This window comes from Leucoraja erinacea, chromosome 18 (genome assembly GCF_028641065.1).
Source record: "Leucoraja erinacea ecotype New England chromosome 18, Leri_hhj_1, whole genome shotgun sequence".
NCBI classification, from domain to species: Eukaryota; Metazoa; Chordata; class Chondrichthyes; order Rajiformes; family Rajidae; genus Leucoraja; species Leucoraja erinaceus.
In genome coordinates, this window is record NC_073394.1 from 12588193 (window position 1) to 12615226 (window position 27034).

The 27034-nt window shown below is 43.1% G+C and overlaps 1 protein-coding gene and 1 non-coding gene across 2 annotated transcripts; both read left to right on the forward strand.

Moving 5' to 3' along the window:
* The first annotated feature begins 3670 nt into the window (after positions 1–3670).
* On the forward strand, positions 3671–25124 carry LOC129705663 (eukaryotic translation initiation factor 4 gamma 2-like). The gene is made up of 20 exons (XM_055649346.1): positions 3671–3885; positions 4817–4928; positions 7140–7208; positions 11614–11716; positions 13408–13536; positions 13638–13704; positions 13786–13937; positions 14974–15084; positions 16316–16399; positions 16491–16589; positions 16670–16811; positions 16894–17054; positions 18961–19089; positions 19247–19345; positions 19662–19877; positions 20116–20374; positions 21523–21727; positions 22198–22403; positions 22566–22687; positions 23792–25124. Exons 7-20 carry the CDS (start codon positions 13854–13856, stop codon positions 23858–23860), a joined length of 1986 nt encoding a protein of 661 aa, XP_055505321.1. The 5' UTR covers positions 3671–3885; positions 4817–4928; positions 7140–7208; positions 11614–11716; positions 13408–13536; positions 13638–13704; positions 13786–13853; the 3' UTR covers positions 23861–25124.
* Positions 18613–18793, forward strand: LOC129706030 (small nucleolar RNA SNORD97). Its single transcript, XR_008725001.1, has one exon. It is a non-coding gene; the product is annotated as a small nucleolar RNA SNORD97 (small nucleolar RNA).
* Positions 25125–27034: the final 1910 nt, after the last annotated feature.

Sequence of the window (27034 nt, forward strand, 5' to 3'; positions counted from 1 at the left end):
AAGGAAGGAGATTTTCAGTAAAAGATGAGGTATGGAACTCACTGCCTGAGAGTGTGGGGCAGAGGGAATCCCTCCCCACGTTTAGACAATAGCCCTTGTTGATCATCGAGTCGGGGAGTTACGCAGCAGGTAAACAGGCCCTTTGGCCCAACTCGTATGCCATTTAAACAAGATAAACAAGGATCCATCTGCCCATATCCCTCTAAACCTTCCTATCCATGTATCTCTCCGAGTACCTTTTAAATGCTGCTATAGCACCTGCCACCCTCTGAGTGAAAAATTTTGCCCCTCAGGTTCCTATTAAATCTTTCCACTCTCACGTTAAACTTTTGCCCTCTGGTTCTTGATTCCCCTAATTTGGGTAAAAGACTCTGTGCATTCACCCTATCTATTCCCCTTATCATTTTATACAACTCCGTAAGATCACCCCTCAGCCTTCTGCACTCCAAGGAATAAAGTCTTGATTTCCCCAATCTCTCTCTGTAGCTCAGGCCCTCAAGTGTTATCCTTGTTTATCTCAGCGGGTGCAGCAGCATCTATGGAGCGAAGGAAATAGGCCCGCCACCCCCTATCAGTCTGAAGAAGGGTTTCGGCCCGAAATGTTGCCTATTTCCTTCGCTCCATAGATGCTGATGCACCCGCTGAGTTTCTCCAGCTTTTTTGTGTACCTTTGATTTTCCAGCATCTGCAGTTCCTTCTTGAACATCCTTGTTTATCTGCTCTGCTAATAAGTTTATTGTAAATTGTTCCTTGTGTGTAGGATAGTGCTAGTGTATGGGATGATTACTGGTCGGCACGGACTTGGTGGGCTGAAGGGCCTGTTTTCCACGCTGTATCTCTAAAGTCTAAAAGTGAGATGAATTCAGATCCTCTTTAAAATCAAGTACGTTTGGGGGACACAAGAGACTGCTGATAATGGAATCTTGAGTAAAACGCTTAGAGCTGGAGGAACTCAGTGGCTCAGGTAGCATCAATGTGGGGAGTGGACAGACAGACACATGAAGGAATCTGTCATCCTAATCCGCCTGGACTCCCATGGGACTCCAGACATACCTTCACTGCTCCCTGAAGCGACACAGACAATAGTCTGAAACATTTGCCAGCGGCTCCTGGAGGCTGCTCAGCCTCCTGGTCTGGGTGATTTATGAAGGGCGATAAATCCCTTCACATACACACCCAGCGACTGTTTAAACCAGGCTGCAGGAGCTGGCACAAAGGAATGAGCATTTCTAACCCCCTCCCTCTGGCTGAATGTTTTTATCATCTCTCCTGCATCTTCCAGTTGCTTCTTCAATTACAATTGAATTCAAGTCTAGAGGGTTTAAATGTCACGTTGTTAATTAATTGTATTATTGATTATTATATATCATCTTATGTTAATTTGCAGCCTGTTAAGCTGCAGCAAGTAAGAATGTTGTTCTTCTGTTGCTGGTACATATGACAATTAAACACCAACGATCCTTTATGTATTTGCAAAGGAACAATTAAAAACTTAATTGCTGCAACTTAAAAAGCCGGTAAACACACAGATAAATATATAATTGTCAATGATACAATAAATTAATAATCGTAATACTGAGCAACCATAACAGTGCAAAACTGAAGTCTGTGGCGCAACGAAAGACACAGCCTACAGAAGATCATAGTTGTGGAGGTCAGTGTTGTGCGGTGTTCAGGAGCCTGATAGTTGCTGGGAAAAAGCTGTTCTTGAACCTGATGGTCACGGTTTTCAGCCTTGTGCACCTCCTTCCCGATGGTAGCAGCGAGATGAGAGCATGGCCAGGGTGGTTGTGTATCCTTGATAATCTTGACTGCCTTTTAGAGGCGCCTCCTAATGATCCCTTTGCTGAGGAACTTTAATTGAACAAAGCGTAACATATGCTTGCAGTAAATCCGAGCTCTTTTTCACCCGTACCAGTATTCCTTATGTGATCCATTATAGAAATTGGTTTGTCAGCGAGGACCTTGAAAGAAGGGTGATTAGGCAGAGGCAGATTAGATTTCAGGTTCAATCATCATGATGAATCAAAGTGGTTCGGAGCAGATTATCTACTCGTTAAATTGACAGGCCAGGTTTACACTGAAGATTAGACACAAAATGCTGGAGTATCTCAGCAGGACAGGCAGCATCGCTGGAGAGAAGGAATGGGCGGTGTTTTGGGTCGAGATCCTTCTTCAGACTGGGAGTCAGGAGAGAGAGAAACTAGAGGTATGAAGGGGTACAAAGAAAATGAAAGGTGTGAAATATACAGATTAAAGCAGATGATGATCAAGGAGATCTAGAGGCACACAGGAAGTGCTTGACTTCACAATGAGTCATTAACATCTGGAACACATTAATTCAACATCTCAAGGGTCTGAAGAAGGGTTTCAGCCCGAAACGTTACCTATTTCCTTCGCTCCATAGATGCTGCTGCACCCGCTGAGTTTCTCCAGTATTTTTGTGTACCTTCGATTTTCCAGCATCTGCAGTTCCTTCTTGATAACTCAAGGGTTACTCACCCCCTGAAGTTAAAAACTGGAAGTACTCACTAGGAAAGAACCAATATTTTTTTTGCGCTTTACTGGCGTATTATGGCAACAACAAATCAAATGAATATACATACAAAAATTCAATAAATCACCAGTTATGCTAGGTAACCAGACCATAACAGTGCAAGCTGAGGTATATAGAACAACCTAAACAGAGGCCCTAGTAATTAGGTACCAGGATGGGGGTGTGCAGTGTTCAAGGGTCTGATATTTGCTGGGAAGAAGCTGCTCTTGAACCTGATGGTTCTTTGACTCCTGTACCTTCTTCCGAATGGTAGCAACGAGATGAGAGCGTAGCCAGTGTGGTGTGGGTCATTGAAGCAGCGCCTCATGTACATCCCTTTAATAGTGGGGAGGTCAGTACCTGGGCTGGACCAGGAAATGTTCACCATTTTCGACAGCCTCCTTCGTTCTTGGGCATACTGAATCAATGTGCTCTCTGCCGTAAACAGTGGTCAGTGTTAGGAAAGACACCGTAATTTGTCTCCATGAATTTGCTCTCTAACTTTAGGCGTGACATCCATCGTTTGAAAATAGGAATTGACTTGGGGTGGTAAGAGTTGAATCCCAAGTGTTTGTTGTGTGGCCCCTTTCATTTAGGGACAATCCTTAAGGCTTCATTGATGGACGGTTCCTAGGTCAGCAGCCTCCAATCAGAGATGGTCTGAGCAGAGTGTGGTCGGGCGACAGGCATGCCGAAAGGTGCGGGGCCCTGGTGACGTCAATGGGCGGGGCCTAGTGACGAGGAAGGGCGTGGCATTGCGATGGGGACGGTGCCTGGTGACGTCTGTGGGCGTGGCCACGCCGGGGACTCCCTCACAGGGGGCGTGGCCAGGTCCTTCAATCCGCAGTGCGGCTGCATTGAAGCCGCCGTCCAATCAGCGGGCGAGGAGCCGGGCCCGCACGGCCTGATTGGCGGAGGGGGCGGGCTGTATCACACAACGGAGCAACGTGGCTGGTGCGGCGCGGTGTCAATCAGCGTGACGTTGGCCGTTTCACGTTTGGTTGTGGCTAGGCGCGCACGCGCGGAGGAGGGGGGGGAGGGCGAGCAAGCGGAGCAAGGAGGCGCGGCGCCGAGCCGGAAATAAAGCTTGGTTGCAGCACGCGGCGCGGTGCATTGAGGGTAAGAGAAGCCATTCGGCTAACTGACGGTGACGGCGGCGGCAGAGCTCCGCTTCTTTGTCTCGCTCGTGTACGGTTCCCGCCTAACGCTGCCATCTATGTGGAGCGGGCGCGGTCGAGTGATAATTTAATGACCGTTTTCACTCCCTCGTTTTGTTTTTTTTCATTTTTATTTCGGTTTGGAGGCGGCGAACAACCTGCGGTGCTGACTGGGGCTGCGAGGCCGGCGCGGTGAGTGGCTCGGCAGCCCAGGGCGGCGCCGCCATTTTGTGGCTCACCCGGCCAAGTTGCACAAAATGGCGGCGTTAGGCCTCGAGGCCTGGGTCTCGATTTTTTTATTATTGCGCGGGAGGGGAGGGGGGTTTGTCGTTGAGTGCGGGACTGTGAAAGGGTTACTTTTATTTCCCTGGTATATCGATGCGGACGAGTTGTGCCCTGTGGGGGTGGGGGGGAGGAATTATTTTTGTCCCCCTGGTGCAGATCTCCCGGCCCCGTCCTCCCTCGGGTCTGTAGGGGGAGACGGCGACACTTGCCGCATGTCGGGTGTTGGCTGATCTCCGGCCGCCGCCTCCCTCTTCCCCTTCCATCCACCGCCACTCTCTTCGCCCCTGCTTCCAAACTCTCCTTCCTGGTCACGACGCCGGCATCTAATCCGGTCTCTTCCTTGTTCATGTTTAATCGTCCATTTGATAGTCAAGGTTTCGCCCGCCCCTGGTTTTGTTCTTGTGATGTTGTCGAGCCTTCCTTTGCGCTTTAGGTCTGGTGTTTCCTTGCTTTCGCCGGTCTAATTGCATCTCGTTTCCTCTATCTGATCCACTGTTTGTCCCGTCTTCTTCCTGCCTCTGATTCTTTTTGTGCCCCGGATCGTGCTCCTTCTTCGTCTGCGATGCCCACCCTAATTCCCCATTCTCATTGTCTCATCCCACCCTCTCCGGTAGATGGAGAAGTAATCCTGCTTTTAATTGCCCTGCGTCATTGTTAGTCGATCAAAGACAAGCCAAAAATTTCCTGCATTTCCTCAGCCCTGGGCGGTGCGGCCATTTTCCCCTTTGTGCAATGTTTTTTTCCTTTGTGCGTTGGACTGGGTGGAGTAGGCCGGTGATTCATCATCGGAGAAGATGTCGTGTTAGATCACAAGGTTTACTGTTCTATTCTCTCCTAGGTAACTCATTTCCCTACCCTTCCCAATAATATTCTTCTTTTGGAAGTTTTTCGTTTTGTCAAGCCGCCAAAGTGGAGAGTGTGATTACAGAAGGGGTTGCTTCTCGTTTCAGGTATCTACTTTTGTGCTCTTATTTTTTTTTTAGTTGCAATTCTGTAATTTTGACAGTACAATAACTGATATATGGTATCCCTGAAGTAGTGATCTTTTAGTACATAATTGTATGTTTTCTGGAAATTCTCTAATTTGTTTTAAAATCTGGATCATGTCCCTGCACTTTTGAAAGTGGATATAGGATTTTGGCTTCACTGGGTCATTTGGATTAAGTTGCTAACACAACGGTGTGTTTACTTTCGAACAGCCTTTTAAATATTTTTTCTATCCACATGATTAGTAATCAGGGCTAAGTTTCCAGTTGTAGGTGCCCTTTTGAGTGTTTTTGCACAACATCTGATATGGGGGATTTCTGTTTAACATGTGAAAGATGGTACCTCGGGGAGAGCATCACCCGTTCAGTGTTGCACAGAAAGTGGCAGTATGGAGTGGAAATCCGTACCGGGGCAGTCAACCATGGCATTCCAACACGTGATCAAGAACCATCCATTTTTTAGCCGTCCCTGTCTCTAATTTTATACTAGGCACTAGATGTAGATACAGTGCTGGTGGAACTCAGTGGGTCAGCGTCATCTCTGGAGAACATAAATATGTGATGTTTTGCATCAGAACCCCTTTTTATCAGAAACCTGTATCCGCAGTTCCTTATTTTTCAATTTTACTGCTAGAAGTATGTGTTTGGTTAACTTGAGGATAGGCTTAAGTTATTTCTGGTTGTCATGTCAATAGTCAGTTTTCTTGGGGGAAAATAGGGGTACTACCCTGGGCTCCATTGTTAAAAATATGTACATTAGTTAGTACTTGCAATACGAAGTGTGAATTTGTGGCAATTAAAGTTGTGAAAAAAGTGGGTATAGATTTTCACCTAAAACATTTTCACATCTTTAGTGCTTCTTCGGGCGGAGGAGGAGGTAGGGGTGCGCCTCAGCACTATCCCAAGACTGCCAGCAACAGGTAACTATTAACTTTTTGAAGGGCCATTCATAGCTTCGCTTTAATTTTAAAATCTTGAAGCTTAACATTGTCATTAAAATGGACATTGATCTTGGATGATAAATGAAGTAACTTCTACAGCTGCAGCACATCTTGCTGCCAATTAATCTGCCCTGTTATAGGCGGACTGTAGTGCAATGTTTTCCGATGCAAAAGTGGATAGAATGTTGGGAGATTTTTCTTAGGGTCATTAAAACTAGTGACTGCATATACGGCCATTAATAACTAATGTTTATTGAGTCTAATTACTGTGTACAAATATCTATTAGCCATCACAGGTAATATATAATTTAGGTGAATAACCACCGTGTTTTCCACATGGTAGGGGAGTAAAGCTAGCGGGCATTGTTTTATATGTAAGAAAGAACTGCAAATGCTGGTAAAATCGGTAGACACAAAATGCTGGAGTAACTCAGCGGATGAGGCAGCATCTATGGAGAGAAGGAATTGGTGACGTTTCAGGTCGAGACCCTTCTTCAGACTCGTAGTTTTATGGGGAGAGAGGAAAGATTTAAACATACGTTGAACAAGCTGACAAAGGAGTTAGTACATGTGATACTATGAGAACATTTAAAAGATAATCGGACATGTATGTGGATAGGAGAGGTTGGAAGAATTTGGGCCAGATGCAGACAAGTGGAACGTTATCAACTTCGACGATTTGGGTAGTAGGTCTAACATTCTCGGAACGTGATTGAGAAAGTTGGGCCTGTGCTCTACTGAAATAAGCTGCTCCCTTTTTCCTTGAGGGACTGTAGAACAGTGCAACTTTATTACCCTGCCTATGTTGTCATGAGTAAATCATGCAATGTAACCACTGCTGTTAAATTGCTAGATTCTGAAGTTGTAAATTAGAAATCTGTATCCATTTATTTCTGTGGTGCATGGACAGTTCCCCTTGATTGTTAATATTGAAAGATTTCAGCATTTATGGCATTTTCGGCATTAACACAGTTTACCGTTATGTGGTCTTTGATTGTAGCCAACTAGCAGTGTACATTGAGTATTTAATCTGAGTTCTTTAAAGCAACCATTATTACACCTAACCTTGACAATGAGCTGTTCATATATAAATGTTGATGAATTATTTTGAGCAGCTGCTATAGACTTTGTTCCTATCTCTCAACAGCTGGCCCCTGTGTGGGTGGGGGAGGGGGGGAATCTTCCCTCTCCCACCTTCAGGGCCTAGCGTTCAGAGATGGGTTCCTTCATAAAGCACTAAACGAGATGTCAACTCCTTGAATGAGAAAGAACGGCAAGATGGAATCTTCAGGAAAGTCAGAGGGTAAGTTTATGAAAATGGTGACTCTATGGTGGTGAATGTTTGGATTTGGACGGTGTATAAATCCACAATCCATAATTGTTGTGGGGAAGAATAGACCTGGCATTGTTTAACAATTTGATTGCATATATTTGCCACACATACTCTTGAGTAAAGGGTAGTTGATGTTATAAATCCTCTAGCTTCTAAAGGATTCGCACAAGTACACACATTTTTCTAGTTAGTCTAAACCTTGAATTACCTGGTTTTGAAATGTACGTTATGGGTGTCTGGGCAATGAATCTTGCCCTTGCCAAAAATAAGCTGATGACGGTTTAAATTTTAAAACTAGGATTTAAATTTATTTTAATTGAGGATGATGGGGCTAACTGGAAATGACAATAATCAGAACCAGAATGAATTTGGAGAGCTTTCACACACTAACTACCATGACAGATGTCTCCTATCACAAACACGAGACTTATCCTGTCCCATCAGCAGGATATACTCCCTGGAGAGACAGCAGGGTGGTTCAGTTGAACAATTAACCCTGGGAGGTATTGGTGATTTCAGATTCTCGTGCACCATATACATCGGATGGATATTATATTGCATTCAACATTTGCGTTACTCATATTTCCCACTTACAGTGACAACCTGTTCTTATAAGATTATAATATGTGGGCTGTAAGGGAAATTGCCCTGATCTTACTCGATTTAGGGAACCATTACTTTAGACAGGGGATGTGCTCTTCAGTTTCAGAATGCAGATAATTTGATGATTTGTGGAGTTAGCATGAAACAATTCACTGCACCTCTTTGTTTCAAAACATTATTTAGTTAGTGATGGAAGTGGCTTTACTAGAACACAAGTATCTAATGTATCTAATACACAGTGCATTCACTTTGCATTAAGGAATGGTTGACAATTTTTCTTTTTACATAATGACATAATTCTACTTTGTGAGATTTGCAGGATCTAAAAACCAAAATGCCAGAGGAAGGATTAGATGGAAAGGAGTCATCTTTGTAAATTGTTTTAATCTGGTTATGATTAGCCATCCTGGCTGCTTTGGCCATTATATCATAAAATGCATTTGAACTAATTTGTTTAATTGTCTCCGAAACCAGTGGGCGATTGAGTCTTGGTAATGTTATAATGTCTGCTGGATACATATTACAAATGAATTGGGCCGAAGGGCCTGTTTCTGTGCTTCATAACTGGACACAGTTCAGTGGGCCATCATTCTGGCGTGTTCTCTGTTATAGTGTAAAATCTGGTTTTCATCAGGATCATCTGGACATCAAGCTGTGAGCCTAACTTGACAGTAGTGGCCACTGAATTTGTCATTAAATTCTGATTATTCTTGCATGAACAATATTGCCACAATTGCATTGATAGATTCTGGCTCTGGACAGAAAATCTTCCATTTTTGCTCATCACTACTCCAGCCATGTGAATTATTCTGAGCTGTCATGTGTGATCCTTGACTACAGTCTGATGAGATGTGTCCTTGTGACAGATTATCAGTCAGGCATGCATTACAACAAACGATGGTGGCAGGAGTGACTTTGCATGTCCTCCAGACATGTCCTGCAGCTACTGAATTTTAAAGTGTTTCTCTTTGTAACATAGAATTAATTCTCTTAAACTTGAGAGTGAATGGTATAGAATTGGGAAATCCTAAAATTAAATTATTGGATTAGGTAATTTGCCCCCGAGTGGCCACCTCATCCCCAACAGTTTCTAAAGCGGTTTGCATGTTTGAGAGGGCAATAGACTCAGAGATTAGTGCACTACGTGCCTACTTCTCGTGACGGATACCCATCTATCTGGCTAAACCTTTGCTGTGACCATCTCCCTTAAACTGTCTCTAACCCTCCTTGCCTCGTGTATGCTCCTGACCAATCCATCCCTTCTGAAATAGCTGTAATTGGATGCACTCCTTGACTTTCCACATCTGACAGGAGGATGATGCCAGTCCATTGCCATAACTGATTTCTTTTGCACACATTAAACGTAAATCTAGAATACTTAGTCCATGCCTTATCCTATCCTTGGTTCTGCTTTCCCTCCTCAGAGGTTGGCTGCCAGTGACTAGTGGAGTTCCGCAATGGTCTGTGTTGGGGCTGCTTCTCTTCACCTTGTATATTAATGATTTGGATAAGGGGATTAAAGGCTTTGTGGCCAGGTTTGCAGATGACGAGAAGGGGCAAGCAGTGTAGAGGAAGCAAGGACTCTGCAGAAGGACTTGGACAAGTTAGGCGATTGGCAGATGAAGAGGACTGGAATATAAAAAACAGATGTAATGCTGAGGCTCTAAGGCACTGGTCAGGCCGAATTTGTTGTATTGAGAGCAAATTTGGGCCCCATATCTGAGGAAGGAAGGGCTAGCTCTGGAGAAGGTCTAGAGGAGGTTTACAAGAATGATTCCAGGAATGAGTGGGTTAGCATATGATGAGTGTTTAACAGCACTGGGCACTCATGAGTTTAGGTTGAGGGGGAAGGCCTCAGTGACACTAACAGAATAATGAAAGGCATAGATAGAGTGGCTGTGGAAAGGATGTTTCTTTAGTCAGAGGGCAGTTAATCTGTGGAACTCCATGCCACAGAGGACTGTGGAGGCCAAGTCAGTGGATATTTTTAAGGCAGAAATAGACAAAATCTTGATTAGAATGGGTGTCAAGGGTTATGGGGAGAAGGCAGGAAAATGGGATTAGGAGGCAGAGATCAGCCATGATTGAATAGGCTCGTTGGGCCGAATGGCATAATTCTACTCCTATAACTTGTGAGTCTGTACTATTGATCTGTCAGCAGCAGTTTTTGGGTTGGATACAGTGCAGCACTTCAACCACAGGGGAGCCTTTGCCAGAGCTGCCAAATAGTACGTTTTTTTGGTATTTTGTACAGAAATGTGATAAGGATACTGATGTACGATTTCATTAACTTACTACTCGCCAATGGAAAAATAATAGCCCACTGTCAGTTTAACTCATTGGAATTTAAACGAAGAGCTGTCGGCTACAGTGCTATGGGTTCTAAATATAGCCCTACGGCTGGAGCGTTATGGGCTTTAAACATAGCGCTATGGGCTTTACACATAACAGACTGTTCGGGAAAATTCTCGTATAACAATGAGTATTTGGAATTCTCTTTCTCAGTGGAGCCTTTGCTTATTTTTCAGGCAGTGGCAGAATTCTGGTTAAGCCTAGTGGTGAAATGTTACCAGTGGGATTGCAGTTACATTGGGATTGGCCTTGATTTTACAGAATGGTGGGTGGCTCAAGAGGGAAGGAGTGAGGGAGGGAGGAAAAAAAAGGAAGTGTGAGAGGGAGGCTTCCAAAATGATTTCTACATCATCATCTGGTGCTAAAAGTAGGAAGCAGCCGTTCAAACAGCAGTATACAAAGATATGGCAATGAATGCATAGCTTAGAAGAAGACATGTCAATTGGTGGCAAAGTTGTGAATTCTTGTACTCTTACACGAGTATGACCGCACATTTAAAAAACCAAAACATTTTCAGCAAAATGGCACCGCATTAAAATTCTAATTTCATCAGCAAAATACTGCTTTTCAGATACTAGTATACTGAAATGCTCTGACAAAACTTAGCAGCTCTGCTTTGCTTCTGAGCAAATTAGGAAAAGCAGTGCATAGTTGGTGCATTGGATCTGTTAATGGTGATTGGCTGATCTGATAAACTCCTTGTTTTGTCACGTGAAATCATGATAATAGTGATCATGAGCTTTGTGGTTAATTTTGGGAACATGCTTTCCTTCGCTAATGAATGATTATAAACAACTTGATTTTAAGACTAGTCCCTCTTGAAGAAAGTATATTCAAATGAGCTAAATGTGGTGCTGTTCTCTTGCCATTGAAGTGCTTGGTAAATTACTGCTTGTCCAATTGTGGTTAAGATGTTGCCATTCAGTTTTGCTTCTGTTTTCATACCATTCTACAGCCTGCAATTGCAAAACGTTGTCAATTTGCCCCATTGTTTATGACTGCCTTTAATAGTCAGTCGTACGACACAGAAGCATATAACTTAATGAAAAATGGCATGTGATAATGGAAGTTGTCCTATCAGATTCTGCAATGAACAACTTTGACAACATGGATCCATTCAGAAACTAGTATCTGTTCAATCAACTGTAAAATACTGTGTCTTGCACTTCATCTGATGAAAAACGGCAATCAGTTTTTGGTTTAAATCCTTTGTTTTGACAACAATGGGCATTTTTAATTTGATGCTTTGTAGAATTGTTTCGATGTCGTGGAATTTCTGTTCTTGGGAAAGGTCTCTCATGGTAGCAATGTCATAATCGGGTATCATAATGAAATTAGTCACTGTTCGGCTGAAAATGCCAGTGTATAATGGTACTGACTGTTGAATTTAAATATATTAATTCTCTGATCTCTCTTTCAGCATTTTGAACAAGCTTACTCCAGAGAAGTTTGACAAGCTATGCCTTGAGCTCCTCAATGTGGGTGTAGACTCAAAACTGGTCCTAAAAGGGATCATTTTACTGGTGAGTTTCTTTGAGTTTAAAAATTGCTTCACTTTGCTTATCATAGATTTATTACATACAATTTTCAAAAATAGGTCATTTAGACTTGATCAGAGCAGGTGTTTATGTTTTGTTTAAGAAAGAACTGCAGATGCTGGAAAATTAAAGGTAGATTAAAATGCTGGAGAAACTCAGCGGGTGAGGCAGCATATATGGAGCGAAGGAAAAGGGCAACGTTTCGGGCAACGTATCTTCAGACTGATGTGAAGGGGGGGGCGGGAAGAGGAGGAGCCAGTGGGCTGAGGGAGAGCTGAGAAGGGAAGGAGAAAGTAAGGAATACCTGAAATTAGAGAAGTCAATGTTCATACCGTTGGGGTGCAAACTGCCCAAGCGATATATGAGGTGGTGCTACTCCAATTTACGGTGGTCCTCACTCTGGCCATGGTGGAGGCCGAGGACAGAATGGGAGGGGGAGTTGAAGTGCTGAGCCACTGGGAGATCAGGTTTATGTTATGTGCTTGTTTCTTTGTTATCCACTTTGGTATTATTATTTACTGATGTACAGTGAAAAATTGTGCCATATGTGATGACATTAGGCAGTGTTAAAGGAAAAATAGTCAGCAGCATATAGTATTAATATAGCTACAGAAAGTGCAGATATAGAAAAATGCAAAGGCTGTAGCGAGGTAGAGGCAAGGAATTATCCTGTTTCCCACTTGTATCATGTATTTGCTTTCTTCTCTTTTCAAAAAGTTGTAAAAGTATCAGAGCTGCCAAGTAGTACGGATTTTCCGTATTTTTTTTAACGGAAATGAAATAAGAATACGGATGTACGATATAGCTTTGTTAAATACGGATTTTTTTTAAATCTGCCCAACTTCCTGTTTCATCTTGCTGCTTAAAAAATGCAAGGATATAAAAAGTATTACTGTACCTCTAAAAATTATAGCATATTAAATCTATTAGTATTTTACATTTCAAGATCTGGATTATTTTTGTAAACTTTGATCTGCCTGTCCCGCTCCAGGTTTCAACAGCACTGTCATGTTAGCGCGTGGGAATTTAAACGACGAGCGGTCGGCTACAGCTCTATGGGTTCTAAATATAATGCTGCCGGATGGAGCGTTATGGGCTTTAAACATAGCGCTATGGGTCACAGACTGTTCGGGTAGTGGGGGAGAAAAAAAGGAAAGGGTGGGAGGGAGAGAGCGAGGAAGGGAGTGGGAGGCTTCCAAAATGGCTTCTACATCATCATCATCTGGTGCTAAAAGCAGGAAGCAGCCGTTCAAACAGCAATATACAAAGAGATGGCAATGAATACACTGTCAAGTAAGGTGTGTAGAAGACACGTCAATTGGTAGCGAAGTTTGCATTCTTGTACTCTTACATGGGTATGACCGCACATAAAAAACAAAAAAAAAATCAGCAAAATGGTACCACGTAAAAATACTGATTTCCTCAGCAAAATACTGATTTTCATGTATTAGAATACTGAAATGCTCTGACAAAACTTGGCAGCTCTGAAGTATACGTGTGCCTTGTACAAGTGTCGAGCAGATTTGATGGGCAAGATATGGTTTTCCTGCCATATCTTTCTCTGCCAAGCTATGACTCCTTCTCTGTTACCTGAATTTTGGAAGTCGGATGAAATAAAACCTTGTGCTCAACACTCACGGTATGTAGATTTGATTTGGAATCTTTCACTGTTGTAGATAGTAGACAAAGCCCTTGAAGAGCCCAAGTATAGCTCGCTATATGCACAGTTATGCCTGCGTCTAGCAGAGGATGCTCCTAACTTTGATGGCCCATCTCCAGAGCTGCAACACCACAAGCAAAGTACGGTAAGCAGAATCTGTTTAAATTGGGGTGCTATTGGTTTGTGTATGTGTGCAATTGATAATTTCATGAGACCTTATTTTTGAAAATCTGTACCCTCTTCCAGACATTCAGGCGCCTTTTGATTTCGAAACTTCAAGATGAATTTGAAAACCGTAGCAGAAATGTCGATAGTAGGTGCAGTTTTATAATATTTGTTACCTTGATGTGATTTTGCAACGTGGTTTCTCACTAAAGACTGTTTTGTGTTTTAGTCTACGACAAGCATGATGGCCCCCTCTCAAATGAAGAGGAAGAGCAGCGGGCCATTGCGAAGATCAAAATGTTGGGCAACATCAAATTCATTGGAGAGCTTGGCAAACTTGATCTTATCCACGAATCTATCCTTCATAAGTGCATCAAAACAGTAAGTGGCTTGGACGGTTACTGCTTTCTGGGTGTTCTGTGTTTTCTTTTGAGCAAACAGGTTTTGGACAAAATTACTTGCTATTGCTATTGAAACATGGGGGAAAAAACAATATTTGGGGGCTTTGATTGATGGGAGTTGGGTTGCTGCAACATGTGACAGTGTTGATGGGAACATTTTTCAAAGTGGATTATGCATTTTCGTTCTGAATTGGCATGAGGCAACCATAATGGTTTAGAAACATAGAAAATAGGTGCAGGAGTAGGCCATATGGCCCTTCGAGCCTGCACCGCCATTCAATATGATCATGGCTGATCATCCAACTCCGTATCCTGTGTTAAGAGGGCCACATCCAACTCCCGCTTAAATATAGCCAATGAACTGGCCTCGACTACCTTCTGTGCAGAGAATTCCAGAGATTCGCCACTGTGTGAAAAATGTTTTTCTCATCTTGGTCCTAAAAGATTTCCCCAAGATCCCCCTCAATCTTCTAAATTTTGTATGGCAAGAATGTCTTCCCTCCGATTAGGAGACCAAAACTGTACACAATACTCCAGATGTGGTCTCACCAAGACCCTGTACAGCTGCAGTAGAACCTCCCTGCTCCTATGCTCAAATCCTTTTGCTATGAATGGTTTTCATAAATTATTCCATGGCTCAATATGCAGACTATCTTTTGCTTTCTTGATTTAACAGACTAGATTAAACCAAGCATTAAACACCGATATATGTCTGGCTGGGAGCATATGCTTGGATCCATCTGTGTGCTTATTCTAGTGCCCCTCCTGGCTTCTGAGCTCATAACTTTGCCATACTGTTTTCGTGTTTGACATTGGACCTCAGAAGTTAATAATTGTTAATTCATAACCTAATCCTGTGATGTCTTTGTTTTGCCAGCGTCTGTCAACTCTCTGGAAATGTAGTTTATTTTATATCCTTATCTCCCCAGGACTTTTTACTCACTTCATCTTTGGACTTCAATACTTTTATGCTCATGAAGAGAATTTACGATTAATTATAAATCTTTTTTTCTTAGCTTTTGGAAAAGAAGAAGAGAGTTCAATTTAAGGATATGGGGGAGGATTTGGAGTGCCTCTGTCAGATAATGAGGACAATAGGACCTAGACTAGACCATGAAAAGGCCAAGGTAAATCAATGAATTCTGCATACGTTTTATTTTTAGGCAAAGCCGGGCCGATTGCACATTTTGAGCTGCAAGTGAGATCTATCCCGACAAGAATTTGATGTTTTGGTGTTCGTGGATTTTTTATACTGTTCCAACTGGTCTTACCTGCCACTCCTGTGTTGATCCCCTTTTGCTTGCTTTGAGCGGAACAACTTCGAAACGGGCTACAACTCCTTGATTTGTACGAGTATGACACTGCTGGTGTTCTGAAGTACAGTTAAAAAGTTATGGCTTTGAAGTGTTTGACAATCGTTTGAATTTCATATGATATGTACTGTATTTTCCCGGCAATGAAGACGCATCCCCAATTTAAGTTGTTAAATTTTGGAAAAAGAATGGCGGGACATGATCAAGGATTTGTTTTAGTCCAGGGGTCGGCAACATCACCTACGTGCCCCGGACTGGCTTCAGTTTACAGATCCCACGCGTCCCCTGGACTGGCTGCAGTTCCCAGGTCGCCTGCGAGTCCCGGGGCTGGCTGTAGCGCCCAGGTTGCCTACCCCGGGGCTGGTATAGAGAGAGAGAGCCTAGGACGGAGCAGCCAGCCTTCCGCCCAGCGCCTGTGCCGAAGGATACCGTGGCTGGCGGGCAGGAGGCGCCGAGGTGGTGGCAGATTCTGCTGTTCGGTCCCGGCGGCCGCTCACAGCCACCCGAGCTATGTCTCTCCCCGGCCACAATGCGGTGGCTCCGCGCCCAGAGGGCAGCAGTAAGTGAGTTGCTGGCATAATCCCCAACCCCATCCTAAACGCAACTTTACCCCTGGCGGCCCAGCCTAATTATGCAGCACAGGCCATGCTGACCCGGGCCAGACTCCCCACATGCTCTGAAAGGAGCTCTTTCTTCCCTCCCCCTCCAGCGGCACTGTCCTTCTACAGCAGCTTCCCATCAGCTGCCGGCAATGGGGGATACACTTGGCTATCCCTCAGTACAACCTCGTTCTTGATGTTTCTGTATTGAGGGATAGCCAAGTCTATCTTTCTTGGCTAACAACCTGACCTTCGGCCTCCCAAGGCGCAGGTACATTTTTGTGCATTATTTTTGGGTTAAAAATAGCGTCTTCATTGCCATGAAATACGGTAGTTTAAAAGGCCATTGTTGGTAAAGAGCATGTTAAATGCTGAACTGTTCACTGTCCGCGTTGGGCCACCCCATTTAATTCAAGATCTTATATGGATTTTTCTGCTCTTTCTAGTCTCTAATGGATCAGTACTTTGCCCGGATGCGTTCCTTGATGCAAAATAAGGAATTGCCAGCTAGGATCCGTTTCATACTGCAGGTAACTTGTTCAGTTCTGAAGACCTTTTTCTTGTTTTTACAACTAATTAATGTGCGCTGCTGAACTACTCTTTCTTCCCCCTGCGATATAGGATACTGTGGAGTTGCGTGAGCACCGCTGGGTTCCTCGCAAGGCTTTTAATGACAATGGACCAAAGACGATAAACCAGATTCGTCAAGAAGCAGGAAAGGTGGGTTACTACCAACTTTGAGCTTAAGATCAAGAGATTTCTTTGAATCCTGGTTCAAACGGTTCTTGTCTTGTATTCAGGATTTGGGAGTTTTTATTCCGCCGTCAATGGCTCATGGAATGAGGAATGACTTCTTTCTGGAGGGCCCTTTTATACCACCTGGAAGGAAATTTGACAGAGACCCACTTGGGGGGCTTGCTGATATGTTTGGACAAATGCCGGGTAAGTAATGGACCCTGAATTTGAGAGGCAACTTGGGTGTGTTTAATATAATTCCTGACAGTGTTTTGTTTTGGGTTCGAAGGTAGTGGAATTGGTACTGGTCCAGGAGTAATTCAAGACAGATTCTCACCTACCATGGGGCGACATCGTTCCAACCAAATTTTTAATGGCCATGGTGGGCATGTGACTCCTCAGTCTCAGTTTGGGGAAATGGGAAGCAAGTCTTTCCTTAAATCTAACCAGGTAAGAGATGATACCATTGCATCCCCATTAGAGCAGTTGGATAAGTCATGTTTTTTTACAGCAAACAAACCCATGTTGGATTATTTTTCCAACTACTTGATGAGCACAGTATGGCCCATTGAGAAACCGGTGGTGGGATAGTTTGTCTTTAATTGCAGCCTTTGCTTGTCGTAAAAACATCTGAACCCCGTTCCTGCTCTCCCCATATCTCTTGATTCCGCTAGCCCCAAGAGCTCTATCTAACGCTTTTGAATGCATCTAGTGAATCTGCCTCCACTGCCTTCTGTGGCAGAGAATTCCGCAAATTCACAATTCTGTATGAAAGAGTTTTTCCTCATCTCGGCTCTAAATGGCCTACCCCTTATTCTTAAACTGGCAAGCGAAATGGAAATTTCTGCAGTGGATAATGCAATTTTGAAATGTGATCAGGCTTTGATTGCCCCAGTGTGAAGGAGGTAAGTTGTTTGTTGGTCGTGGCCTTGCTATTCATGGTCATATGCAGTTGATAGTCAGCTGGAATTTAATGCCAGTAGGTTACAGTTCAACCACCCTATTGAATGTTTGGGTATTGACAACTGCTTGTTATGTCTAACACAATCAAGCTTAATTGAAACAAGGTGAGGTTTTAGTTTAGTTTAGAGATACAGTCCCTTCAGCCCACTGAGTCCGCACCGACCAGCAATCCACACGTATTAACAAAATCCTGCACCCACCAGGGACAATTTACACTTAGAATAAACCAATTAACCTACAAACCCGGACAGCACCCGTAGACAGGATCGAACCCGGGTCTCTAGCGCTGTGAGGCAGCAACTCTACCTGTGCCGCCCGAGGGAGTTACTGAGTGAAATGCCTTGATGCAGCTAACGTGCAATATTTGCAGCTTTTTTGACCTTCTGGTAGTAGTGAACTGAAGCAGTGCTGCTTGCTGTTCTTCCATTCATTCAATGAATTATTAACGACTGCATGCTAGGGCTAGTGAGAGAAACCTGAGAAATACTCGTATGAAAACATTTATTTTTCTGTCTTGAATTGTTGATTATTTCCAAAGCAAATAACCCGGTTTTAAATTTGAGGTTTTAACTGAGATGCACATCTGCAATTCTGCTTGGTGAGCAGTGAGCTGCTGACATCGCATTATGGTTGCAGGGCAGCTGAAGTCTTGCAGAGTGCATGTTCGAGGGTGTCCTTTATTTTCTGTGTTGAGTCTGAATCGAGCCGTGAGACTTCCTGCGCTTGGGATGTGCCTGTCTCTGGAAACAGCCCCTGGTTGCTGGTGGACATGAAAACACCTATTGGAAAGAGTAGAGTCCAGGACCTACTTGGCTATTCGTTGAGTGTGTCTGTCCTTTTAAGGCTGAGGCTGGCAGCAGGTAGTGTTGGCACAAGGAAGTGACAGTGTTCTATTACAGGGACAGAACCAGCATTACCATGGACAAAACCAGGGACACTCATCCCAGCAAACAACTCAATCCAAAGGCATGCCTCCTCGGTTCATAAAGAAAGGACAGATCAATGCAGATGAGGTAATCTGAATCTGGACATATTCAATGGTTCGGTGCCCAATGATTAAGGAATGACGCGTTATTGCGAGGGCTAATCTGGCAAGCCATTTGACCCACTTGACATCTCATGCCAATCTTTGCCCCCTCACTTCCTTTTTGCTTTCCTTTTCCCCTCTCCAACTGTCACCGATAGCTGGCCAGTGTTCTGTGAGCGTGATTAAGAAATGAGGACAGCCACTCAAGTTTGAACCTGACAAAGTAACCAGATGTTCTTCAGATGTTTGGATCTGTATTAAACAACTTATTTGAAGTGCTACCTAGTACTAACTGTGAAGTGTGAAGTACTAGTATGGGTATTGTAGATGGCCAATGACATTGCAGTTTGCTTGTTTCATTTACAGATCAGTTTGAGGCCTGCACAGTCATTTCTGCTGAATAAAACTCTAGTGCACAAGCTACAACCGCAAACACCAACTATGATCCCACCGAGTGCACAGCCTCCTCGTACTCAGACACCACCCCTTGGGCAGGTATGTTTTTAACCCCTGCTAGGCATAGTTCTGTTTTAAATTGTCTCCTTCACAGGTTCAGCAGATTTGTAATCCATATAATGTTGAATTATGAGTGGCCATAACTTGCTGTAAAGGGCAACTTCAATGTTAGTGGTAACGAGTGTTTCTTTGTCAGCCCCCTCAACTAGGTCTCAAAACAAATCCACCCTTGATTCAGGAGAAGCCTGTGAAGAACAAGAAAGCACCTTCCAAAGAAGAACTGATTAAACTGACCGTGAGTTACTGGATTTTTTGGGGGGGGGGGGCAGCGGAGAAAATTAAATCTAATCCTTCTCAGTAGCTCGGATGTGGAGTAAAGTAAAGGTTCTGTTGGGACCGTTGGTTTGGTTTCGAGGGACAACTTTGCTCTGTGAGGGAAATTATAATCCCTTTGCTTGGTCAGTGGAGTAAATGCTCGTGTGACACCAATGAGGTCTGTAGTGGTGCACACTTTCGAACAGGAATACTGCTTTTAATTATGATTAGGCCAATGAAGCTCAATTATTTCCTTTTAGTACCTCACTGCTGTTTCACAATCCATTCTTTTACAGGAAACTATCCTAACAGACTACCTGGCTAATGTTAACGTAAAAGATGCTGTTAATGGAGTGAAAGAAATGAGGGCACCAAAGCCTTTCCTGCCAGAAATGTTAAGCAAGATGATTGTGCAGACTCTAGATCGCTCTGATGAGGACAAAGAACAAGCCAGCTGTCTGATTGATGCACTCAGGCAGGAAGGGCTCATTACGGGTGAAAATTTCATGCAAGTAAGTGGGGTTTACAGTTTTAAAGTGGAATAGTTGGGATTATTTGAATTTTTACTTGTGATATTTGTTTGGATTGGAGGCCTGAACTGAATTTATTATTATTCCAGTCTCCAGTACTGAAATATGGTTTAGCATGTTAGGTTGTCTATTATCATGGAACTATCATCTATGTTACTAAATTTGACCTAGACTGCCAAGTCAGCTTCATGTAATGGGAAATGTTCTGATTTGTTTGCAGGCTTTCCTCAACGTATTGGACCAGTGCCCCAAGCTGGAGGGGGATATACCGCTGGTGAAATCTTATTTGGCCCAGTATGCAGCACGCGCCGTTATGTCTGAGCTTGTGACCCTCTTGGAACTTGCGCAGCCCTTTGAAAATGGAACCCAATTCCCCTTATTCTTGCTTTGTCTACAACAGCTTGCCAAATTGAAGGATCGAGAGTGGCTAACTGACCTTTTTCAGCTGAGCAAAGTCAACATGCAGAAGATGTTGCCAGGTTTGTGACCCTTGAAATTGAAAGTTATTGAGCCATACTTTGGGTTGGGATCTTTAATGGCCAAGAGCATTGAGCTATGGGAGTTTGTTGAAGGCGATGGAGTAGGGATTACCAGTTTTCACCAATTATAACTAAACCAGCCTGGTATATGATACTGGCTTCATTTGTGTCCTTTCATTACTTTTTCACTTTGTGGAGTTTTGGTGGTGCCATATAGTTATAAACATGGAAATGGCCCTTCAGTGCAACTTGTCCAGTGCAACCAAGATGCCCCATCTAAGATGGTCATATTTATTGCAGTTTGACCCATATTCCCCAACTTTTCCTGTCTATGTATCTGCATTTGTCTTTCTTTGGTAAACCAGACTCTGTAGGTTATGTTATTGTACCTGCCCCGACCACTTCCTCTGGCAGTTCATCAGTCTTATCCATCAAACCTCCGGCATTGAAGTAAATTTAATTTAATCCAATATTTTTCCTTGCTCCCTGTGGTATCCTGTTTGTCTTGTCACTGAACTTGCTGACGTGGAATCCTATATAAACTTCTAGTCTCTATCTCCTTGAACTCCGTTTCTAAAATTTGGCAGCTTTTCACTGGATAAGAGATGTTGATGCTGGGACACCTTAATGTAGGTCCGGTGACGATGTGCGTACCTTTGTTCAACCTACGTCTTTTGCAAATTCATCATCAAGCTTCCAGTTACCTGCCATTTTAATTTTGACCCATAATCACGATCTGCTCCCATCTCCTTCCAGTGAAGCACTTTGACTAACAATGAAAACTGCCCATCCCTCGTTGCTCTTATACATCCTTGAGTTACTTTGAACCACTTTGTGTGACATAGACAGCACCCCAGGTCAGGATCAAACTGAGGTATCCTGTGCTGTGAAACAGCAGTTCTACCAGCTGTACCACTGCCGCTGTTATCAATTTCCCTCCTGGGATAAATAAGGTTCTATTGTACCGTATTATAGATAAGAGTCCGCCTATCAGGCAGACTGCTATGTTCTGTTGGTTCTTGAGCGTTGTAGCTGCCCAGAGTGGGGAGTATTCCATTGTTTTCTGTTTAAATGTTGATATAATCTGACTGCTTCCCAATTGAGTTTGCAGTGCTTTCATGTGTGATTCATTCATTTCTTTCAAGCAGAAATTGACCAAAACAAGGATCGCATGTTGGAGATACTGGAGGGCAAAGGTCTCAGTTTCTTGTTCCCGCTTCTGAAATTGGAGAAAGAGTTGGCAGAACAAATTAAGAATGACCCATCCCCTCAAGCCATTTATAAGTGGATCAAGGATAACATTTCTCCCAAATTACACACTGATAAAGGATTTGTCAACATTCTTTTGACCAGGTATATATATATATATAGCAATCACATCTTTTTATACTGAAAATTAAATATTCCCTGTCTTTAAAAACAAAATGACTCTTGGTAAAAAGGGATGTTTGTTGACAATTTCTGTTCAATGGAGTCCCAGAATTCTATTTTACTATTGCGAATGTTTGGCTGGATAAACTGCACAATCTCTGAGGCAACAAATTGCTGGATTAACTCGGCAGGTCAGGCAGCATCTGAAGAACATGAACAGGTAATGTTTTAGCTCAGGACCCCCCTTGAGATTCGGAAGGGTCCTCACCTGAAACGTGTTTTCCCAGAGATGCTGCCTAGCCCTCTGAGTTACTGCAGCGCTATTTCGTAAATCTGCATCTGCAGTTCCTACTTTTGTCATCTTTGAGAATAAATCTCCAGCAAATGGAGAGATGTTAAGAAATGGATTAAAGTTGAATTGCAGTTGACTGGGATGTTTCCTCCTCTTGCAGCTTCCTGCAACATATTTCTAAGATGGCCCCAGCTGAAAGTGCTGACCCAACAGGTGTTCCTTCCAAGGAAGTGTTAGAACTTGAGAAGCAGCTGCTCCTGTCCTTCAAGCCAGTAATGCAAAAGTTCCTGCACGATCATACAGAGCTACAGGTTAGCGCCCTATACGCATTGCAGGTGCACTGCTACAATCACAACTTCCCTAAAGGTAGGTTCCCACCAGCAAATTCTGGCTTGTGTTCTCTTGCGACGTGAAAATTATATGAAACTGGATTTATATATTTGTATACGTATTGGAATTGGTAAGTGACAGTTAAGTTGCATCCAGTGTACTGTGTGTGTGTTGACCTTTGAACTGCTCCATTCATAGGTATGTTACTGCGCTTCTTTGTGAACTTTTACGACATGGAAATAATAGAAGAGGAAGCCTTCTTGGCGTGGAAAGAGGATATCAGCCAGGAATTCCCAGGGAAAGGCAAAGCTTTGTTTCAGGTAACTGTACTATAGTGCACGTCTTATAACCATATAACAATTACAGCACGGAAACAGGCCATCTGGACCCTTCTAGTCCGTGCTGAACACGTATTCTCCCCAAGTCCCATATACCTGCACTCAGACCATAACCCTCCATTCCTTTCTCGTCCCTATAACTATCCAATTTATTTTTAAATGATAAAAACGAACCTGCCTCCACCACCTTCACTGGAAGCTCATTCCACACAGCCACCACTCTCTCTGAGTAAAGAAGTTCCCCCTCATGTTACCCCTAAACTTCTGTCCCTTAATTCTCAAGTCATGTCCCCTTGTTTGAATCTTCCCTACTCTCAGTGGGAAAAGCTTATCCACGTCAACTCTGTCTATCCCTCTCATCATTTGAAAGACCTCTATCAAGTCCCCCCCCCTTAACCTTCTGCGCTCCAAAGAATAAAGCCCTAACTTGTTCAACCTTTCTCTGTAACTTAGTTGCTGAAACTCAGGCAACATTCTAGTAAATCTCCTCTGTACTCTCGATTTTGTTGACGTCCTTCCTATAATTAGGCGACCAAAATTGTACACCATACTCCAGAATTGGCCTCACCAATGCTTTGTACAATTTTAACATTACATCCCAACTTCTATACTCAATGCTCTGATTTATAAAGGCCAGCACACCAAAAGCTTTCTACTCACCCTATCTACATGAAATTCCACTTTCAGGGAACTGCACAGTTATTCCCAGATCCCTCTGTTCACCTGCATTCTTCAATTCCCTACCATTTACCATGTCTTGTTATCAGTTCTTGTGCTGGTGGATTCTTCTGGATTTCTGTAAATGCTCATCATTCTTTAAGGCCTTGGAATTGTCAACTTGTGTCAAAGCAGGTATATCAAGGATGATATAATGGGGGTATTTTGGCATGCACTGGTTGCTTTAGTGTAAGTGAATGTGGGCTGATTTGGTGTGATTGCCAACAATAAATGAGCAAGCTGAGGTTGGAACTATCTTTACCTGCGGATGTTGAAACCCATCCATATGGTCTTCATTCTGCATTCCAGCCTTTGGCTAGAGTAAGTCCCCGTTGAATTGATAATGGATTTTTTTTTTAATATTTGCAGGTGAATCAGTGGCTAACCTGGCTGGAAACTGCAGAGGAGGAAGAATCTGAGGAGGAAGAGGGTGACTGAAATCGGCCAAAGCCTTAAACTTGTGCAAATATACTGTTGCTGTGATGTAACTACGTTCATCCCAACCACTGCAGAGATTCATTCCACTGTTGCAGTATTTAGCGCAGGAGCATGTTCATGGCTCAACTTCTGCATAACCTTTAGTGTATGTCTTAAGCGTAGTGTACCATTGAATCGTAAGATTACAGTACCTTTTTAGGCAACTTCATGACCTATGAATAGCATGCAATAACTGAACCCTAAATTTACTCGGTGCGAGCGGTAGTTATAATGAAGACAATGCTGTTGGCTGCTGTTCTACATTGGTTATTTTAAAAACTGAATAGCAACACCAAGACACTGTAGAAATGCACTTTGCTCAGCAAAATACTTGAGTCGTTGCAATATTTGATTTCTTTTCCCTTGGATTGTTTAAAAACAAAATAAATTGGAAACTGTAATCAAGGGGTTGCAGCTGTAACTTTAATTTGCCTGTATTTCTATCTCCACTTTTTGGGCTTTAAGGTACATGCCAGGGTTAACCATGCTTAAATCCTGTAAACTGGGCAAATGCAAGTCTTTAATCTCATTTACTTGCACAATGCTAGCGTGCCCTGGTAAAGGACTTTAAAGTGCTTGTTAAGACGGGGGGGGGCGGGGGGGAATTCAATGGTGAAATTAATGGAACTAACTTTTCTTTGACCCCTCGTGTGTGATAGTAACAAAATGAAGCCTACTTAATTTATCAAGTTGTTCACTACTTGTTCACATGCCCTGATTTTATATACAGTAACTTGTATCTATAATAAACATTGTGATACTTGATGGCTTATTTTCCTGTTGATTGTTTCTTGTATAGAAGTTGAAGGATAAGACCAGCTATTTGCTTGTTCCATGTTCTATCTAAGGACATCTCTAAAATTTGGGCAGAGCATGTATCTTATGGTATAGGAGAAAATCTCCAGTCAGATCTGTGGGAGGTGGGTGTGATGGTAGCTTACTGGCTTATTGTGGCTGCAGATTTGACTAACATGCTGTTTAAAATGCATTTCCGTGGTTGATGCACGTTGCTTTACAGTTTTGGATTGGTTTTGGTGTGAGACAGACCGAATGAAGGCTGTGCTTGGTGTATGCGTTTGCCAACTTTTGCATGTCTGCCAAGATTGGGAAAGGGAAGTAATAAATGCATCGGATCAAGGTATTTTTGAATGTATTTAAATGCAAGTTTTTTTGCAATTTAATAAAAACATTTGCTTGGCATTGACATTAAAATTCCTAACATCAATGATTCAATAGTACTTTATTGTCACATGTACCCAAGTTCACTAAAGTTGTTTGCATACATATCAGTGACAATCCTATACATTAGGCACATTCATACCAAGTACAATAGTGTAAGACTGGCTATACGGGTCATCACCTTTCAGGATTGTCTCTTCAAGTCCAAAGTTGTTTTAAAAAAAAAAGGAAAAAAAAAAAATTAAGTCTTGGCCATAAAGGCTTGTTGTCCTGGCAGCAGCACTGGATCAGAGTTGCAGTGGTCAACCAGGCCAGGTGATATGTTGACATCCTCTACTGCCACTTGGAGCAGTGCCTGATGTAATGGACCCCTGGGCTGCTTCAGGGCCTCCAGCGGCCCACTCTGCTAACTCGACTGTTCAAGAACATGGTTTCTGCCTTGAATTGTTTCCACTTGCAAGCAGTCTGAAGCTCCATCTTGCATTGTTGATGATTGTCTGGTGAAATGCGCTGATGCGTGTGCAAGACTCACAATCTGAATTTGGAGGGAGGAAGAGACTCGTTCCTTTTTCAGAAATTAGGTGAGCTGTATTCGTGGACAATTTCATAGAGCACATTGGTGCACTAAAGAATTTTTATGGTTGTCTGTTAGCCTTATAGCCACTTGATTTTGTTTTCCATTTAATTTAAATACCAGAACTGTCATGGTGCCGCTTGAAATTTTCTGGGTTCTTAGTCCAGGCTTATGTCTGCCCTTCCACCCATGGTTTTCAATCCATCCACTTAGATGATAGAATTCGAAGGTCCAGTGCTGACCCCACTAGAACAGAAGGCTATCCTAAAATTGATCATTTTATTCCAACTCGCCTTCAATGTATCTTCTGGTTGTATGCTCTGTTTTATGAAAGACTTGTATGCAGGCACCTTCCAGAAGGTTCTGCCTTTGCTGCTGTCTCTTAATTGTGATCTTCAGCTGGAAGCCAAATGATATGTTGACATCCTCTACTGCATGGCCACTTGGAGCAGCGCCTGATGTAATGGATCCCTGGGCTGCTTCAGTCTCTTTCCTGCTGTCACTTGCAGGGTCACAGAAGTAACCTCTTCATCCCGGCAGATGCCAGGCACTGGTATACTCAAACTTTCCCTTGTTAATCTCCAAGGAAACCTTGCCTGGGACAACACCAGTGGGCTAAAGTTCACAATAAAATGTGCTATTGGTTGAGAGCTTGTTATGTCCATGTGTTATGCAATTATTTGCTGGAGAGGCCCCAGTTAACAATATTCCCCAACTATCAGCTGCTGCAGACTTGTCTGTGTTGACTATAATTGGAAGCTAGTTCCAAGTGCCTGCATGTGGTTTGTATTCCTCAACATCTTTCCTATCCACATACCTGTTGTTTAAATGTTATTGGACCCGCTTCAACTGTCTGGCAGCTCATTCCATAATTCCCATTATCCTCTGCATTGGAAAAAATTGTCCCATCTGCTTCCTATTAAACCTTTCCCTTCTGATGCCCTCGAGTTCTTGATTCCTTTACCGAGGCAAAGATGCACCACAATAAAATCACCCCTCAACCTCCACAAGATTCCTCTGTACAATACAAAATATCACACTTCCTCATTGCTTTGACAGCCTTCTACACTGCCCACAACTCCACTGATTTTGGTGACATCTGTAAACTTACTAAACAACATTAACGCCCAAATCCTTTATCACAGAGGTCTTGGCACAGATCCATGCGGAGCTCCACTAACAACCCTCCTGCCAGAATAACACCCTTCCACCACAGCCCATTGCCTTCAAAGAGTAAACCAGTTCTGAATCCAAATGACACAGCCACTGAGGATCCCATGCATGTTAATCTGCTGGATCAGCCTGTGCTGAGGGACTTAAACAAAGGTACACAAAAATGCTGGAGAAACTCAGCGGGTGCAGCAGCATCTATAGAGCGAAGG

Excerpts from the sequence above, each read along its gene's own strand:
- LOC129705663 (XM_055649346.1), top strand. The coding sequence starts at position 13,854 with ATGTTGGGCAACATCAAATTCATTGGAGAGCTTGGCAAACTTGATCTT. Across the intron at positions 17,055-18,960 it reads CTTTCCTTAAATCTAACCAG|ATCAGTTTGAGGCCTGCACA; the intron begins GTAAGAGATGAT and ends TTTCATTTACAG. Across the intron at positions 21,728-22,197 it reads GTCAACATTCTTTTGACCAG|CTTCCTGCAACATATTTCTA; the intron begins GTATATATATAT and ends CTCCTCTTGCAG.